This window comes from Panthera onca, chromosome B1 (genome assembly GCF_046562875.1).
Source record: "Panthera onca isolate mPanOnc1 chromosome B1, mPanOnc1 haplotype 2, whole genome shotgun sequence".
Lineage (NCBI taxonomy): Eukaryota > Metazoa > Chordata > Mammalia > Carnivora > Felidae > Panthera > Panthera onca.
The window spans coordinates 155,016,128-155,035,832 of NC_138342.1; the positions used below are offsets into that span (position 1 = coordinate 155,016,128).

Genomic DNA, 19,705 nt, shown 5'->3' on the forward strand with positions numbered 1-19,705 from the left:
AGAATCCAAAGCAGGCCCCAGGCTCTGAGCTGTCAGCACAGAGCCCAACTCAGGGCTTGAACACACGAGCTATGAGATCATGACCTGAGCCAAAGTCGATGCTCAACCGACTGAGCCACACAGGCACCCCAAGGCACAACATTTTAAATATAACCTTAAGAGCTTCACAAACCTTCTCCCAAAACCCATTTTCCATGGCCCTTAGTTTAGGTAAAATCATAAGCATACAGACTCAACTCAGAATTTGTGATAATTCAGGTATAGTATACATGTAAGATTTAGACTGAATAAAAGTTTGAAATGATTTGTTCCTTTGTGAATACTGTAGTCTTGTTTTCCTTTTGCTTTATGATTAAAGATGCTGTAAATATATTTTACCATGACATTCTAATATGCAGTGTGGCCAACAATGATTTAAAATAATTTCTTTAATGTATTTCATTATCATTTTATAATGCATTTAATATCATCTGTTTTGGCTTTAACATATACTTTATCATAATGGAATAACATGTTATCTCTTTATATCATTTCTGGTATACTTGGAAGAATAATGGGCAACTGAAAAGGAAAGTCTAACCTAATACCTGTGATTTTGGCCAAAGCATTTAACCTCTCTGTGTCAGTTTTCTCATCTGTAACACAGAAATAATACATACCAGCACTCACAAGAATACTGAGAAGATCAAATAATAATATATATAAAAGCATTAATTTGTTAATTTTAGTTAAAATTTAAATTTTTGAAAATAAGATTGGCTTTCTCTCAAATATTCTGAATTAGTAAGGCATAGACCTCAAGTCTGGTTCTACTTGGCTACGTTGTCAGAATAAACTTTTAGCTTTTGACATGCTACTGTGCTAAGTGGTAGCAGCTGAGGTTATAATCATGTCGAAACACATCCTCCAAATTCAAAGTGTTTTAACATAAGCAACGTAAAACTTTTATGTGAATATGAGGTTTGTGAACACTGTGATAATTTCAACTTACTCTTTTTTCCTACGACCATGAAAAAAACTGGCCCATTCAAAGCATGTCTTTTTGCTTCCAACCCAAAAAATGGAGGGAATACCAACTATGAGAGCCATCAGGTATTTCATCAGAAAGAGAATCAGGTCTGGACGACTCATTTGAGTAACCTACAAGAGAAAGAAAAATACCTTAAATATATAGAAAAAACTTTCTATCAAAGGCCATTATAAATCCTTTAAATAAACAACAGTAAAGTAATTCTACAATTTGATATTTTCACTTACATAGTTCTACAGTTAATTTTGTTATATGTAAAAGATACACACTCTTCAACTAAGTTTCTATTTTGTATTTTGAGTCCTATATTTTTCTTATTAGCTCACAATGGTATCTTCTAAAGAAAAAGATTATTAATGTAGAAAATAAGCCATGAGTAGGAATAGAGCCTCAAATATAATACCTATATTCTTCTTGGCCAATTCTGTTAGTCCTATCATTGATCATTACAATATAAAATTAGGGAAGTATTAATCCCCCCCCTCCATTTTATTAGTTTTTGTGCTTATCTTTTATAGCCCTTCCTTCTACCTACCTGCTGGCTGTTTTCAAGCTTCCTCTTTAACCTATGAGTTATCTGTAAGTACATTTTCTAGTTTCTATTGATATGAGTTTTTAAAAATCTCTTTTTATTGTTGGTTTCAATTTTAATTATTGTGGTTAGAGAACATGGTCTATATTATTCTGGTTACCTTAAATTTTGGAGACTTCCTTTGTGATTTAGGACACGATTTTTCTAAGTATTCCTTGTGTACTCGAAAATAGCACATACTCTCTGTTGGGTACAAAATCTCCTGTGTGTACTATATCAATTAGTTCTGTCGTTCAAATTTTCTATACATTCAATTTTCTGTTCACCTGTTTTAATAGAGGTATGCCAAAATCGATCACATAAACAGGGACTCATCAGTTTTCTTCGAATCCTGTCAGTTTTCACTTTCAAGCCTCTGTTAGATGTTATGTAAATTCAATAATGCTCTAGTTGCTCATTTTGCTTATTAATGCTCTTCACCTTAAACTGTATCTTATCTGAGATTAATATTGTCACATCAGCTTTTCACTTCATCACAGCAATAGATTTTCCAGGTGCATCCTTTCCTGTCTACCAATGTATTCAAGTCTGTCTGTTTGGGTTATACTGTTTCTTTTAAGCAGTATACAGTTTACTTCCACTAAAATATACACTCCATGAAGAGATTATTTTCTCCACTGTTTTATCCCCAGAATCTAGACCAGTGCCAGCACATAGTAGGTACTCAATAAACACATACATTTAGAAAATATACTTCATTTTATTTAAAAAAATTATAGCTAAAACGATCAGCACCTTCATCTTTTTGAATACTCCTAGCACACTTTAGCCAACTATGGATTATTTTCCAGAAATTCAAAGCAACCTTTACAAAAATAATTATTTTCATTATCTTTAGTTATACTAAAGACAATAGTCTTTTTTGTCAAAAAGTACACCCTATGCCTACCTTTGGATTCCCTTTTCTTCTTGCTAAAGGATGACGTTTAGAAATTCTTACAGATAGGGTATGCCAGCGATAAATTATTTTAGTCTTTGCCTGAAATGTCTTTATTTTGCCCTCAATCTTGAATGGTGGTATAGATGGGTAAAGTTTCTCTTAGCATTTTAAAAACATTAGTTCATTGTCTTCTAGTTTCTATTGTTTCTGTTGAGAAGGTTAACTGATAATGTTTTAGAGATTTATTTCCTCTCTCTGGCAGCTTTTAAGTTTTTCTTTAACCTTTTCACTTTGTAGTTGCACTGAATGTTTCTCATTGTGATTTTTATTTCTTCTACTTAGTATGCAGAATGTACTTTTAATGTAAGGACCCAAGTTTTCATTTCTGGAGAATTTTCAGACATTAGGTCTTTGGTTACTGCTTCTTAGCCATTCTTATGGCCTCTTCTTCTAGAACTCCCATTAGATGTATACTGAAATTCCTCAATCCTTATTTTTCATGTTCTTAACTACATTACATAATTTTTTACTATTGCATGTCTCTCTATATTCTGTATTCTGGGTGAACTCTTGAGAATAACTTTCTTCTTCCCTAATTCCCTCTTCAACCATGTCTTATGTTAGGGTTCATTCTATCTACTGATTTAATTTTCATAAATTCAATTCTAAGATGTCTTAAAATTGGTTCTTATTTGTCTATTATTATTTCATTTCTGCTGACTTATCATAATTTCTTATTCTTTTAAATGGTTTATATTGTTTATCTTTTGGAGAATCCTAAACATTCTTATTCTTAAGTCTTTAAAAAATTATCTTACTACTTTCATTTCATCTGGTAGCAAATCCATCTTCTGATTGTTGATTTTGTTATATGCTTTCTAGGTTTGGCCTTTTTTTTAAAATTGTACTTTGGGATTTTAGTTTGCAGATCTTGAGTAAGAATTTTCTCTCTCTCTCCCTTCTTCTCTCCCTCATCTCACCCTGTCTTATGGCTTTTGGTTTGTCTTCACCAGTGCCCACAGGGACCTCATCAAAAACCAGGTTGTGTATTATTGGTTACTGGAGATTCAGGTATGGAGTCATTACAGTTTGGCTTAAATATTGAATGTCTTAAGGCTGTGCTGGCGCTCTCCCACATCTATAGATAATATTTTTATATTAACTACAGCTTCAGGGGACAGGTGGTATCACTATACAAACTTCATTTCAGGAGCAGGGAAGCCCCATTTCCAATTCCTTTTTTTTTTTTTTTTTAATGTTTATTTATTTATTTTGAGGAAGAGAGAGAGGCAGTGTGAGCAGGGAAGAGGCAGAGAGAGAAAGGGAGAGAGTCCCAAGTAGGCTCTGCATTGTCAGTGCAGAACCCAACATAGGGCTTGATCTCATGAACCGTGAGATCATGACCTGAGCTGAAATGAAGAGCTGTCCACTTAACCAACTGGTGCACCAATTCTTATTTTTAACCAGTGAGCCTAGTTCTGGTCCTCTGACTTCCATGTGATACTTATACTTTTCAATACTCCCCAGAAACTGAACACCAAATCACCTCTTCATACCTGAAGTTGAGTAGGCCCATGTTTTTAATCACTGGTCATCAGTTTGCATTTCTATTATATAAATCAGTTTATTTTGTCTTTTATATTGATTTCATTTAGAAATTTTGTTATGTTTTATCTGTAACTGTGATTTTATGTTTATGTTTAGATTTTATGTTTATGTTTATTATAGTAGCCTGGTAAGCTCAAAACATAGAACTTATATTACAATTGTAACTTAGAACTAAGGTGTGATTCCTTTAGGATTTACCTAAAAAATCAAACAGCAAATATTTATAGATCATCCACCACTCTAAGAATAATTCTTTTCAAAGTCCCATGAGACTTATAAAACAGATGTAAGGTTTGATTAATGTTTCCATCAAGCTGATAATCTAAATGAAAATACAAATTAAAGAAACTACTGAATAGTTAAGAACTATAATTAAGAAGCAGATGGAGATGCTAAAGCAGATCACAAATAACCTCCTCATTAAAAAATACAACGGCTTGTTGTTGTTTAAGATTTTATTTTTAAGTAATCTCTATACCCAATGTGGCGCTTGAACTCACAACCCCAAGATCAAGATCAGTTGCATGGTCTACCAACTGAGCCAGCCAGACATCCCTGTTTCACTTTTTCTTAATACTTCTATGTAGCATCAGTTATTGATGACTATCTCACATTTTACAAAACTTTTATCTCCCCTGGCTTCTAGAACACTGTATAGTCATGATTATTCTCCTAATAAGGCATTACATTCTCACTTTCATTACTTTCTTCTTGACTTCCTACTCCTGTTCTTCTACCCTTTGCTCCCCCACTACCCTCTATACAAGAGTTCTTAAAGTCACTCCTCAATTCTCTCTTTATACTCTCAACTATCATTAAGACTTAGAAGTCATCTAGTCTTATTCTTTACCTAACAAATTAATTTGCTTTCAACCTAGTTACTGTATGAATATAATTAGACAGTGGTATTGATGATAAAATACAAGCTTGCTTCTTCCCACTTCCCTCTTCTAGCTATTCTTTTTTTTTCTTAATTCTTTTTAACGTTTATTTATTATTGACAGAGCATGAACAGGGGAGGGGCACAGAGAGAGGGAGACACAGAATCGGAAACAGGCTCTAGGCTCTGAGCGGTCAGCACAGAGCTCGACATGGGGCTTGAACTCACAAACCACAAGATCATGCCCTGAGTCGAAGTCAGACGCTTAACCGAATGAGCCACCCAGGCACCCCCTCTTCCAGCTATTCTGGCCACCTGTCCTAGTTTTGTCCTTTGGTACTATAAAGAATAAGGCTACCATTCCAGAAGTTCTTGTCAGTTCAATAAGATGCCGTGCCAGAAGCAACACACACACAAAAAAACACTGTAAATATTGGGAACAAGGAGACAAAAGACTATCCAGAAAATCCAAGAGAATCAAAGGGTTCAGTAACTAAGTTAGGCAAGATCATACAAAAATCAAATGTTTTCTTATATACCATCAATAACCAGAGAAGAAACATAATGAAAACAATTTCATTTATAATGCAAACAAAAACTAAAAAAATATCTAGAAATAAACCTAGCAAGAAATACAAAGAAAATGATAAAACTCTATCAAAGGACACAGAGAAAAAGAGTTCACGTTTCTACATGCAAACACGCAATGGTTTTTTTTTTTGTTTTTTTGTTTTTTTTTTTTTTTTAATTTTTTTTTCAACGTTTTTTATTTATTTTTGGGACAGAGAGAGACAGAGCATGAACGGGGGAGGGGCAGAGAGAGAGGGAGACACAGAATCGGAAACAGGCTCCAGGCTCCGAGCCATCAGCCCAGAGCCTGACGCGGGGCTCGAACTCACAGACCGCGAGATCGTGACCTGGCTGAAGTCGGACGCTTAACCGACTGCGCCACCCAGGCGCCCCTCAAACACGCAATGTTTTAAAGATATCAATTCAATTATCCCCCAAATTAATCCTATAAACTTGGTACAATCCAAAAAGAGCAACAGGATTTTTCATAGAATGTTGAAAGTTTAGTATATAATAAAAGTATTTCAAATAAATGGGGGAAAAGATCATATATTGTTTAATAAATAATTTTGGGATGGTTGGCAATCCATCTGGAAATAAAATAATTTAGATGTCACTTCATATAAGAAAAGGAAATTCTAGACGGATTACAACAAATCATAAAAGTATGAACAGAATGAAGAACATTTTTATAATGATGGTGCAGAAGGCCATTTTAAAAACAGTAACACTAAGGGGCACCTGGTGGCTCAGTCAGTTAAGCGACCTACTCTTGATTTTGGCTCAGGCCATGATCTTACAATTTGTGAGATTGCAGCCACGACAGACTCCATGCCTGCTTCAGACTCTTTCTTCTCTCTCTCTCTGCCCTTCCCCCTGCTCACGTGCTCTCTCTCAAAATAAATATTTAAAAAAATAAAAAAAAAAATTAAAAAGTAACATGAAAGAAGCCATAAGAGGAAAAGACTGACAGTTTTGATTACTAAAAACTTAAAATTTCTGCAGAACAAGAACTGTATTCACCTTAATAGATCAATGACTAACTAGGAATGTTAACTATATTATCTATCAATAAAGCAAACTAAGGAACAGAAACTAATAAAAATAGAAGAAACAAACAAAGGGAAGAAAACAGCAAATACACATGCACATGCCTGCATTCACACAGCTACAATTAAGAACAAAAATGCGGCACCTGGGTGGCTCAGTCAGTTAGGCATCAACCTCTTGCTTTTGGCTCAGGTCATGAGCTCGTGTAATTTGCGAGATTGAGACCTGTGTTGGGGGGAGGGATTCTCTTGGAATTCTCTCTCTTCCTCTCTGCCTCTCCCCTGCTTGCACATGCTCTCTCTCTCAAAATAAACATTAAGAAAAAGAGAACAAAACTAAAATAGCTTTAAGAGATTACTTTGCTCAATTCCATTCAAATAAACTTGAAAATTAATTGAAACAGATGATAGTAAAATATTAACTGATTCCACAAGCAAGCATAAAGTTGTACCTAACTCAACAGACTCTATAAAACAATAAAACTATATGTATCATTTATGAATTTTTATGCAAACAGAATCCAACAGCAAATTCAAAGAATATGCCATCACCAAAATACAAAGTACAAAAATACAATGATGGTTCAATAGGAAACCAATTTATAAATTCAACACACTGGATCAAAGGAAAAATATACATAATCATTTTCGTGTACGCCAAAGGCATTTGATAAATTGAACATCCATTTTTGTTTTTTAAAAAGTTATAATAAAATATGGAGATGATGAATAAGTTCTTAAAGTAACAAAATAACTATCTTGAGGTGCCTGGGTGGCTCAGTCGGTTAAGCACCCAACTTCAGCTCAGGTCATGATCTCACAGTTTGTGAGTTTGAGCCCCACGTAGGGCTCTGTGCTGACAGCTCAGAGCCTGGAGCCTGCTTCGGATTCTGTGTCTCCTTTTCTTTCTGACCCTGTCCTGCTCCTGCTCTTTGTCTCTCAAAAATAAAATAAACGTTAAAAAAATTTTTTTAATAACTCTATCTCAATCTAAAAGTATCATGCTTAATGGGAATGCCAGAAGCCACTAAATATTCTCATTAACGTCAGGAATACAAGAAGAATATGTACTATACCACCACTCTTAGCCTTGTTTCAACAGTTCTAACAGATTGCAACCAAAGAAACAAATTGTGAGTATAGAAACTATAAAGGAGATAAAATTATTATTTATAAGTAATATAATTTTATACCTGGAAAAACTAAGAGAAAGGTAAAAATTATTACAAATCATAAGGTGGCAAGGTACAAGGTAAAATACAGAAATCACTTTCATATATACATACATAACAATCAGTTAGTAGGCAAAAAAAAAGGCCCTAAAATTCATATGTTGAAGTCTTAACTCTCAGTACCTCATAAGATGACTCATTTGGAGATAGAGCCTTTAAAGAGATAATTAAGGTTACATGAGGTCATATGGGTGGGTCCTAAACAAATCTGACTGGTGTCCTCACAAGAAGAAATTTGGACACCTACACACCAAGGATGCACCATGTGAGAAAAGACCATATTAAAAAAAAAAAAAAAAAAAAAAGACTACTAGAAAAGGCCATGTGAGGAAATGGTAAGAGGGTGATCATCCACAAAACAAAGAGAGAGTTCTCAGAGGAAACCAACCCTGCTGATACCTTGATCTTGGACTTCCAGCCTCCAGAACTGTGAGAAAATAAACTTTTGTTGTTTAAACTGCCTAGTCTATAGTATACTGTTATGGCAGCCTTAGCAAACAAGTACAAACACAGTTTAAAAAAAAAAAAAAGCTAAACAACTAGGAAGGAATATATTTAATAAGAAAAATGAGTGATATATTGGAAGAACTTTAAAATATACTCCTCTTAAAACATGTTCTTTGCTAGAAACAATCACTATTATAAAAATGCAAATTCTCCTTGATTTCGCCATTAAATTTAACACAAGTCTAATAAAAATACCAACAGAGTTACCTGGGAATTAAACAGGATGATTCTAAAGTTCATATAGAAGAACACACAAGTCTAAACTGAAAGAGAAAAGAAATATGTAGGGGCCCCTGAGTGGCTCAGTTAGTTAAGCATCTGACTTTAGCTCAGGTCATGATCTAGCAATTTGTGGGTTCGAGCCCCACATCAGGCTCTGTGCTGACAGCTCAGAGCCTGGTGCCTGCTTCAGATTCTGTGTCTCCCTCTCTCTGCCCCTACCCCACTTGCATTCTCTCTCTCAAAAAATAAACATTAAAAATAAATAAATAAATAAGAAATAAGTAGATTTGAGCTATAATATAATTGTGTATACTGGAAGCATAGTTTTACTATTTATTACATGTGATATTTCAAGTCATCTGGAAAAGATGAATTATTCAGTAAGTGGATTCTAGTTAGGTATTTGGAAAAAAATAGCACTGAAGCCACACCATATCTCATACCAGGATAAATTCCTAGTAGATCAAAATTCAAATGTAAAAAAAAAGTAAACAACCAAAAAGAAACCACAAAGTTCAAGATGAAAGCTTTTAAATTCTCAGGATGGAGAATGACTTTCTAGTTATAACACAAAATCTACAAGCCATAAAAGTGAAGACAGATAAATCTGACTTCATAAAACCCCAACATTTCTGCATGGCTATAACTTCCATAAAGCCAAAAGACAATAAAAAAGCTGGTATAAAATTGTTACAAATGTATGGCAGATAAGGGGACTAATTTTATTAATAAATAAGTTTTATAAATAGATAAAAGTCTACTACTTAAGGAAAATTAGCAAAAGATATGGATAGTTTATAAAAAATGAAATACAAATATACGAGCTTAGGCTCACAGTTTAAAAAAATTAAAATTACATGACAATTCTACATTTTTAATCTATCAGATAGGTTAAGATCCAAGTCTGATAGTATGTTGCATTTGCAAATGTGTGGAGAAATATACTCTCATATATTGGAGATAGGAATATAAATCCATACCACCTCTATAAAAGACAATTTGGTAATATTTACCAAAATTATATACTTTATGAAGCTAATATAATATCATATGTCAACTGTATCTAAAAAATTATACTCTTGATCAAGCAATTCTTTTAAAAATTTATGTACAGATTTATTCACATTTATGTGAAATGATATATAAAAACTGTTTGCAATAGTAAAATATTAGAAACAATGTGTTTATCCAGTGAATGGCATATTATGAGGTCATAAAAAATATTGAGGAAGCCTTTTCTCTTCAGGTATTAGTCTCCAAGATATATAGTTAAATGTGAATAGTACCTACCATTTGAGTGAACAAAGAAAAAGGAATATACCTGCTTGTACATGCATAAGCATCTCTGAAAGGATATAAAAATTCATTGTAATATTCAAGTTACCTTGGGAAGGGCACTGGGTAGCTGGGAGACACAGGCATAAATGGGAGATTTTTTTTCCCATATACTCATATAACTTTTGGGTTTTTAACTGTGTGAATATCTATTAAACATTTTTAATTTTTTTTTTTAACGTTTATTTATTTTTGAGACAGAGAGAGACAGAGCATGAACAGGGGAGGGGCAGAGAGAGAGGGAGACACAGAATCTGAAACAGGCTCCAGGCTCTGAGCTGTCAGCACAGAGCCCGACGCGGGGCTCGAACTCACGGACCGTGAGATCGTGACCTGAGCCGAAGTCGGCCGCTTAACCAACTGAGCCACCCAGGCGCCCCTCTATTAAACATTTTTTAAGAATAAAAGTAGAGAACTTCATTTTTTTAAGTCTGAGCATTCCAAATATAAAACTAAGAGTTGGGTGTGGTATGAGGAAATATCTCCATGGAAGAGCAGTATATAAATGAGTATAATATTTCTGATAGACAATCTCACAGTACTTACTAAAAATTGTAATGTGTATACCTTTTAAGTGACAAATTCTGTTTCAAGAAATACACGCTAAAGGAACAGTAGACCAATAATAGGAAATTGTTTAAATAAAGATACATTCTAGTTAGGTATCTAGAAAAAATAACCAAATAAGTAGCCATTCAACAATGATAACGTAAGTAAAGTGAAAAAAGGAAGATACAGTGGTATGCTTATGAATGTTTAACAACTGGCTTTCTGGATGGAGGTAAGCTCTGTTTTGTAGCATCTACAAAGTCTGTAGTGTAAATACACCAACCATGCCACTTTCAAGCTACTCACTTACTATGGAGTCATGAAGAAAGGCACACAACTGCCTCTTGTGAGCCTGTGTGAGCAACCTCTAGTACACTACCAGGTGTAGACTAATGTGTCAAATATGATATTTATATTACATATATATATTTTTTGAGAGAGAGCGTGCAAGCGAAGGAGGGGCAGAGAGAGAGGGAGAATCCCAAGCAGGCTCTGTGCTGTCAGTGAACAGCCCCAACATGGGACTCAAACTCACAACCTGTGGGATCAGGACATGAGCTGAAATCAAGAGTTGGACGCTCAACCACTGGGCCACCCAGGCCTCCCATTTATATTTAAAAATTACATATAATATCTGTAACATATTACATACATATCGAATATGACTTTTTAGTGTTTTGTTACATATCACTATGCACTGTTCTAGCTATCTACTCTTGTGTAGACACCAAAACTTAATAGCTTAAAACAGGTACTTATTATCTCTGACAGTTCTGTGAGTTGACTGGGCTCAGTTGGGTGACTCTCACTTGGGTTCTTGCATAGTTGCAGTTAATTCCAGCCCCATTTGTCATTTAACTGCATCATCTATCTGAACGTAATACTGAGATGGATATACATATAAGATGGTTTCTTCACTCAAACATGTAGAATATCAGTTAGGATTGCTGGGAAAGGTGGGAGGCTGGCTGGGACCTTTCCCTGCTCTCCTCTTCCTCCCTTCATGCAGCCTCACCATATAAGCTTATGACTAGTTTGGAGTTCCACACATTTTGTGGTTTCAGAGCAGGCTGACTTCTTACTAGAGGTTCGTTCCTCTCACAGGAAGCATTTCAAGAAAACCTGGAAAAAATGGCAAGGCTTCTTATGACTTAGCCTCAAGGTCACACAGAATCACTTTTGCTGCATTCCACTAATCAAAAACAAGTCACAAAGCCAGCCCGATTCAAGGAAAAGAACTACGTAGACAAGAGCAAAAAGTGTGATTCACTGGCTGGAGGCAACAGAGTATATATTTCTACAGTAGCTACCAAAATGTTAGAAAGGGGTGCCAGCTTGGCTCAGTCAGTAGAGCATGTGACTCTTGATCTCAGGGTTGTAAGTTCAAGCCTCACATTGGGTGTAGAGATTAAAAATAAAATCTTTAAAAAAATGGTAGAGTCAGAGGCTTAACCGATTGAGCCACCCAGGTGCCTCTGACAGCTCAGAACCTGGAGCCTGCTTTGAATTCTGCGTCTTTCTCTCTGCTCTCTCTCTCTCTCAATAAATAAACATTATTTTTTTAAATGTTAGAAAAATGTAAAGAAAAATGCAAATACTGGTTATACTGATGGGGAGGTGTGTTTTTCTTCCTAGCATGTTTTACAATAATATTTTCCTAATATTCTGGAATTTTTTTAAGTGGAGAAAACCATATGTATATAATCAACATTTACAAAACATATTAACCACGAGAATTTCTCTCGTATTAATGGAATGTTAAAAGCTCATGAGATACAGTGTAAATCTAGATTATGGTAGATACCAGTAAATGTTCTACAAATGAATTGCTCTAAGAAAATACCAAGTTATATTCGTATTTAATAAAGTGTATAGTGAATATCATAAGTATCTAAAGTAAGTTATATAAAGAGACCAATGATCACCTAAATAGAACACTTGATGATGAGCTGTAAATGAATCAATGCCCAGGACTTATATTCAGCATTTACACACACACACACATCTTGTGACTTCCTTATATTCTCTACTATGGCACATTATTTCTTGAACACAGATCTTCACATAATAATAAGAACAAACGAATACAGACAGTATGTAAAATGAGTTGAAACATGTAAAGTACTTAGAACTGCACTTGACATCTAATAAATGTTCAAACATGTGGTACATGGGTACTACTGTCCCAGAAGATACTAAAAGATAATCCATAGTAAGATATTCTGTGGTAAAATACAATTGGATATTATTATAATTCCTCCTTGGAGATTCACATGCATATTCATATATTAAAGGCTCTGAGAAGTCCTGAAGTAAACAACCATTTATCTTTGTTTATTCCAGTGTTTCCAATGCTATTATATACAGTTAAATTTCCCCATGTGAAAATTGAGGGATTAGACTAGGTAAATTCTAAGGTTTATCCTAATAACCTGTAGCCCTATTAATCTTTTTTTTTTTAACTTTATGTATTTATTTTGAGAGATAGACAGACAGACAGAGCAAGCACAAGCAGGGAACAGGCAGAGAGGGAGGCAGAGAGAGAATCCCAAGCAGGCTCTGCATTGACAGTGCAGCCCCTAATGTGGGGCTCAAGTTCACAAACTGTGAGATCATGACCTGAACCCAAATGAGATGTTTAACTGATTGAGCCACCAGGCGCCCCTAATCTTTTTGTTTTTAATGTTGTTGTTGTTTTTAATTTATTTTGAGAGAGCGAGTGAGTGAGCAGGGGAGCGCCAGAGAGAGAGGAGAGAGAATCCAAAGCAAGCTTGCATTGTCAGCACACAGCCCAAGGTGGGGCTTGATCTCAAGGTTAGTATGATCGTGACCTGAGTCGAAATCAAGAGTTGGATGCTTAACTGACTGAGACACCCAGGCACCCCTGTAATCCTACTATTCTTGAAAATTTTTCTAGGGGAATTAGAGACTAGTCTCTAATTTTTATTAGGTCTAATTTTGCTCCAAAAGTTATTTTCCATGATTTAAAAATCTATCATAGTAGTTAACACATATATTTTAACCATAACTATATACTTTTGACTCACAAAAGAGAAAGTTCCTATAAAAGTGGAGGAAGATAAGGGGAAGAATGAGACCATTCAGAAGCATGCTTCAAATCATATCAGCTTATATTCAGTGAATGGTGAGAAAAGAATAACTGAAGAAAAACAATTATTTGTAAATGTAAAGACAGGGCTCACATAATAAATAGGAAGAAGGCCAAGAACCTAAAAATTAAAACTAGTCAAAACTGTAAATAAGGTATGGAGGGAGATCTAATCAGATTTGAGTACAGAAGCAGAGCTATTATGTAATGTGAAAAGAGCACTGGCCTGAGCAATGTGACCTTGATAAAACCATTTTTAAAAAATTGCAGGCTTTAACTTAATGACTTTGAGGTTGCCTTCAATTCCAGATGACTGGTCATCTGCAGTCTAAAATACTCTTCTTCAGAGATCTTATCCAGTCAAATTCCTTCGTTTTATATGTGTGGAATCAAAGTAGGGAGGTAGACTGATTTGCTCAAGGTCATATAGCTAATTATTTCAGTCACTCAAGTACTGAGTGCCTACTATATCCTGGTACAAGAGATTTAACAGTAAATGAGTCAGAAAATTCTCTGCTCCACTGAGCTTACATTCTAGGGAGAGGTGGGGGCAGGGTGAGGGTGGAGTGCTGTCAATTAACAAGGAAATAAAGAAATCCTGTGATATCAGGTGGTAATAAAAACTCAGAACTAAAGCAGAGCAGGGGATAAAGTTTTGGAGGTGGTGCAAGTGCATGGGCCACATATTTTAGATCAAAATAGTGAGAAAAGGCATCTCCGAGAATACAGTATTTAAACAGGGATTCGGAATATACTCTGCAGTGAGAGTATTTCAAGCAGTAGGAATAGCAATGACAATAATCCTGAGAGAACAAATCTGTTGTTTCTCAAGATCAATAACAAGGAGACCAGCGTGTCTAGAGCAGAGCAAGCAAGCAGAAAGGTAGGCAGTAGGTCAGAGAAGGCAGGAACCACATTATAAATGGCCCTGCAGGCAATAAAGAAAATGATGACTTTTTTCTTAAGAGTAACAGGAAGTCATTTGAGGGTTTTGTTTGAAGGCACAATATGATCTCATTTATGTTTTATTTTTTTAATGTTTATTTATTTTTGAAGGAGAGAGAGACAGAGTGTGAGTGGGGGAGGGGCAGAGAAGGAGGGAGGCACACAATTGGAAGCAGGTTCTAGGCACAGAGCCCGATGCGGGGCTCAAACTCACAAGCTGTGAGATCATGACCTGAGCCGAAGTCAGACACTTAAACTGACTGAGTCACCCAGGCACCCCTCATTTATGTTTTAAAAAGTTCACCCTGGTCACTTATTGTAAACAAATTGTAAAGGAACAAGAATAGAAGAAGATGAACTGGAAGGCCACTGTTGAAATATCAAATAGCGTGGACCAAGGTAGAAGTGAAGGTGGTCGGAAGTTGATGGGTTGGGTGTGATGAGGTATGTGAGAAAAAGAGGGTTCAAAATGGCTCCTAATTTGGGGTGAGAGCAACTCATGAATCATAACATAATTTACTAAATGGGGGAAGAACCGGGGATGTGACACAGGAAGCAGGTTCTAGGAGAAAAACAAAGAGTTCTGTTTTAGACATGTTAAGTTGCAAATGCCTTGTAGATTTCTGAAAGGAAATGTCGTGTGTGTGTGTGTGTGTGTGTGTGTGTGTGTGTGTGTGTGTGTTTATGTCTGGAACTCAGAAATGAAGTTGGGCTATATAGTCTAAAACATGGGACTGGACAAGACAATCCAGGTAAGGGGAGGGAGGAAAAAAGATATCCTAAGTGAGAAACCATGTCTTCTAACTTCTTTAGTGTTTTAAACTGCATTGTACTGCCTTTTATGAATTAGAAATACTGTCCACATAACAGAAATGCTTGAATTAAAGGGAAGAAGTGCTAAAAACAAAAAGCAGTGAAGTCAACAACAACAAATCAGTAAAAACAGCAACAACCAAAATCTTCAATCAGGCAAGGCAATACAGTGAGGAACTGAAGGACAGAGGGATATAACATGGAATATTTTGTATTATAAGATTCTGGTTAAAACCAAAATTCCAGGGATGACAAATCAGCACCTGCCCATGTTCAGAATACAGTAACAAAGCGACTCAAGAAATACCTTTGTGAACGTGCCGTATGCAAAGAGTGCTGGAGCCAGAGGGCCAAGACTCTGCAAAAGAATGGCCAACCTATTGATGTAAGGAAAGGAATTTTCCCTTATACACAAGGAAAAAGAGAAAAGAAAATGCATTATTATCTAGCTGTAAAACACACAAAAAATTCAGGCAGTTAGCATGTAAAACAGGATCTGTAGTAGCTAGAAAGGCAAAACTCACTAAAGAAAAATATTTAAATAAAGGAAAAGGGGGGCACCTGGGTGGCACAGTAGGTTAAGCTTTCAACTTTGGCTCAGGTCATGATCTCACAGCCAGGCTAATGAGTTTGAACCCTGCTTTGGGCTCTGTGCTGACAGCTCAGAGCCTGGAGCCTGCTTCGGATTCTGTCTCCCTCTCACTCTGCCCATCTCGCACTCACACTCTCTCTCAAAAATAAACATTAAAAAAAATAATAAAGGAAAAGGAATACAATGTTCAGTTTTTATTTTAAAACAGCCCTATATTGAGCTGAATGCTTACAGATGTTTTTTTTTTTTTTTTTTTTTTTTTTTTTTTTTTTTTTTTTTTTTTTTTTTAGGAAAAAACCCACCAAATACCTCAGTTCCTGGTATAATTAGAATGGACAAACAAGAAACTTTACTGTCTCATTTATAACTGTCCTTTTAAAACACTATATTCCTGGGACGACTGGGTGGCTTGATTTTGGCTCAGGTCATGATCCCAGGATCATGGGATCAAGCCCCACATCAGGCTCCATGCTGAGTGTGGAGCCTGCTTGGGATTCACTCTCTCTCTTCCCCTCTCCCATATGTACATGCTCTCTCCAAATATAAAAAATGAGTAAGTTTTAAAAAGTTAAAAAAATAATAAAATGCTATATTCCTACTGATGCTAAAATAAATCAACTTAATAATGCAAAAAACTGACCTGACATATTTCTTTGGTCTATTTACTGGGAACTAAAGGAGAATCCCAGGAAGAGAAGGTAGACAATCAGCATCTACTCTAAGCCCTGTATCTTGATTACTATAATTTTTCTACAACAGCCTGGCTAGCTGTGAAAAGCCTACATTCACTCTCTTCTGAATAACTGATCTCCTCTACCACCACTCTAATTTCAACCAATAGAACGTTGCAATATGGTATTATTCAACCATAATATGAAAAATATTTTTCCATATTTTGTTTTTTTCAAAATTAGAACCATAATCCACCAAAGACCCCTGAACTTAAGTTCTTTTTAATTATATAGAAAAAATTATGTTATGGGAGAAAACAACCTCACAAAGAAAGAAAACCACCAAGGGTGTATTTTTGGCTGTTGTGGTGACCTAAATTCAATTATTGTTTTTGAGACTTTGGATTTGAATCAGGTTGCAGAGTCTTTGGCCACTTTCCCTATCAAGTGGAATCTATACTAATGGAAACACATATTGCATTAGGTTTGCTTCCATTTTATTTATTTAATGTCATCTTATATAACCTTCTTTTATGTTATTTTCTGCCTGTTTTGCTTTCATTTTTAAAAAGATCCATTACAAATGTTGACTCACATTAAGCCTGTGGTCCCCTAAAGCCCACATAAAAATAAACTATTGATCAGGCTCATGCAGAATCTATCATGTTGATAAGTGACAACAGTTTTAGAATACAGGTCTTCTGATTCCAAATTTTGTGCACTTATACACTACATTGCTCTATCTGCCTTTCATTCTGCTTTGAAAAGTCACCTACTTGCCCCATCAGATATAAAGACTTATGGTAATGTTATGGTAATTAAGACAATGATAGAAAATAAAGGACAGAAAACAAACCATGGAATAGTGAAATAAGTTTCACACATGTAACTTAACATATGACAGAGGCAGCACTACAGATCAGTAGATAAAAGATGGACTAAATAAATAGCACTAATTGGATATCTATATACTTAAAAAATAGTATTTCCCCTGCACACCAGATATAAAAATAAATTCTATAGTTTAAAAATCATAAATCTGGAAAGCAAAACTTTAAAACTGCTAGACAAAAACACAAATGAATATTTCTTTTATTTAAAATTTTTTTTCATGTTTATTTATTTTTGTGAGAGAGAGAGACAGAGCATGAGCAGGGAAGGGGCAGAGAGAGAGAGGGAGACACAGAATCTGAAGCAGGCTCTAGGCTCTGAGCTGTCAGCATAGAGCCCAACGCAGGGCTTGAACTCACGAATGGTGAGATCATGACCTGAGCCGAAGTTGGACACTTAACTGACTGAGCCACCCAGGTGACCCCAGATGAATATTTTTTATGACCTTCAGGTAGAGATTTCTTAAAATACATTAAAAAAAAAACAACAAAGAAAAAATGGATATCTACATTAAAATTTTAAACTTCAGTTCAACAAAGGACACCATTAAAAAAGTAAAAAGCCAAGCTAGATGGTATCTGTAATGTATAAACTGACAAAGAATTGTAATCCAGAATATATGTGTGCATATTTGTGTGTGTGTGTGTATAAAAAAAAGCAATTCACAGAAGACAAAACCTAAACAGTTAATGAACATAAGAAGTTCAATCTTACTAGCAATACAAATTAAAGAATTTGAGGAATTCTCAAATTAGGGAAATACAAATTAAAATAGCAATGACTACAATAAGATTGCTCAAAATTAAAAGGTCTGATGACACCAAATGATGATGAGGATGTAAAATAATGAAAACTTTCTGTACTTTCATATGGGGGGGGGGGGTGTCTAAACTGGTTAAACCAGGGGCACCTGGGTAGCTCAGTCAGTTAAGCACCCAACTTCAGCTCAGGTCATGATCTCACAGTTCGTGGGTTCGAGCCCCACGTCAGGCTGTGTGCTGACAGCTCAAAGCCTGTAGCCTGCTTCAGATTCTGTGTCTCTCTCTCTCTGTCCCCCCACCCCCAACTCATGCTCTGTTCTGTCTCTCTCTCTCAAAAATAAATGAACATTAAAAAAAAAAAAACCCTTTAAATTGGTTAAAACATTTTGGAAAGCAATTTGGCAACATCCTAGTAAAGCTGAAGAATCACAGATTTTATGACCCAACAATTACATTTTTAGGTATATATTCTAGAGAAGCTCAAATGGATACACAAGAATATTCATAGCAGCATTATTTATAATAGAGGAAAAAAAGGTACAACCTGAATATCCAGAGTAAAATAAACAAACGTGATATAGTCATACAACAGAATACTGAACAGCAGAAAAAGCAAATAAACCCTTATATATTACCGCATCTCACAAACACAATGTATGACAAAAGCAAGCTGTAAAAAATGCATAGTTTTGACACTATAACGTTATAAAATAAATACTACATATAATTTAGGAAAAAATACATGTAAGTAAATATCTAAGTAAACATACAAAAACACCAAGTTCTAAATAATGACAGTTTAGAAGAGAGTTTCAATCAGGGAGGGAGATCTGAGGTTTTGGTAGTGTTTTATTTATTAAGTGGTTGACAAATCTATTGGTATCTCATGTTTACTCTTCATATATCTCTGTATGTCAGAAACATTTAAAACAACTTTTAAAAAGAAAAGACAAAAAGGAAGTCAAGGATCCTGTAATTACAATACTTTGTTCCTCTCGGGGTGGCAATAGTTCTAAAATTTATTTATTTATTTTTAAATGTTCATTTATTTTGCGAGAGAGAGAATGAACACAAGCAAGGGAGGGGTAGAGAGAGGAGAGAGAATTCTAAGCAGGCTCCACACTGTCAGTACAGAGCCGGACACGGGGCTCAATCCCACAAACCGTGAGATCAAGATCTGAGCTGAAATCAAGAGTCGGAAGCTTAACAGACTGAGCCACCTAGGCACCAAAGCAGTACTATGTAGGATAAGTAGAGAGCTAATTAGTAATTCACTTCTTTCATTAGATCTGTATCTATGCATCTTCCTTTTACTTTCCAAGTTTATCTTTTCCAATCTTTGGCCTATTGACTTATTTCTAATCCTGTGAAAATAAATACAGTAAGCTGATTAGGAAGGAATTAACTAGTAAATGCTCAGAAAGGTAACCACAGAGTATTATTACCTCAAAAATTTATCATGACATCTT

At 35.3% G+C, this 19,705-nt stretch overlaps 1 protein-coding gene across 4 annotated transcripts in view; it reads right to left on the bottom strand.

The window, feature by feature from the left end:
* Nucleotides 1–19,705, bottom strand: part of FZD3 (frizzled class receptor 3) — a 100,984-nt gene that overhangs the window by 21,591 nt on the left and 59,688 nt on the right. For all 4 annotated transcript variants that reach the window (XM_078445576.2, XM_078445574.2, XM_060653683.3 and 1 more), the window contains one exon: nt 992–1,140. In XM_078445576.2, the coding sequence (XP_078301702.1) occupies nt 992–1,140 (149 nt within the window). The remainder of the gene's footprint in view (nt 1–991; nt 1,141–19,705) is intronic.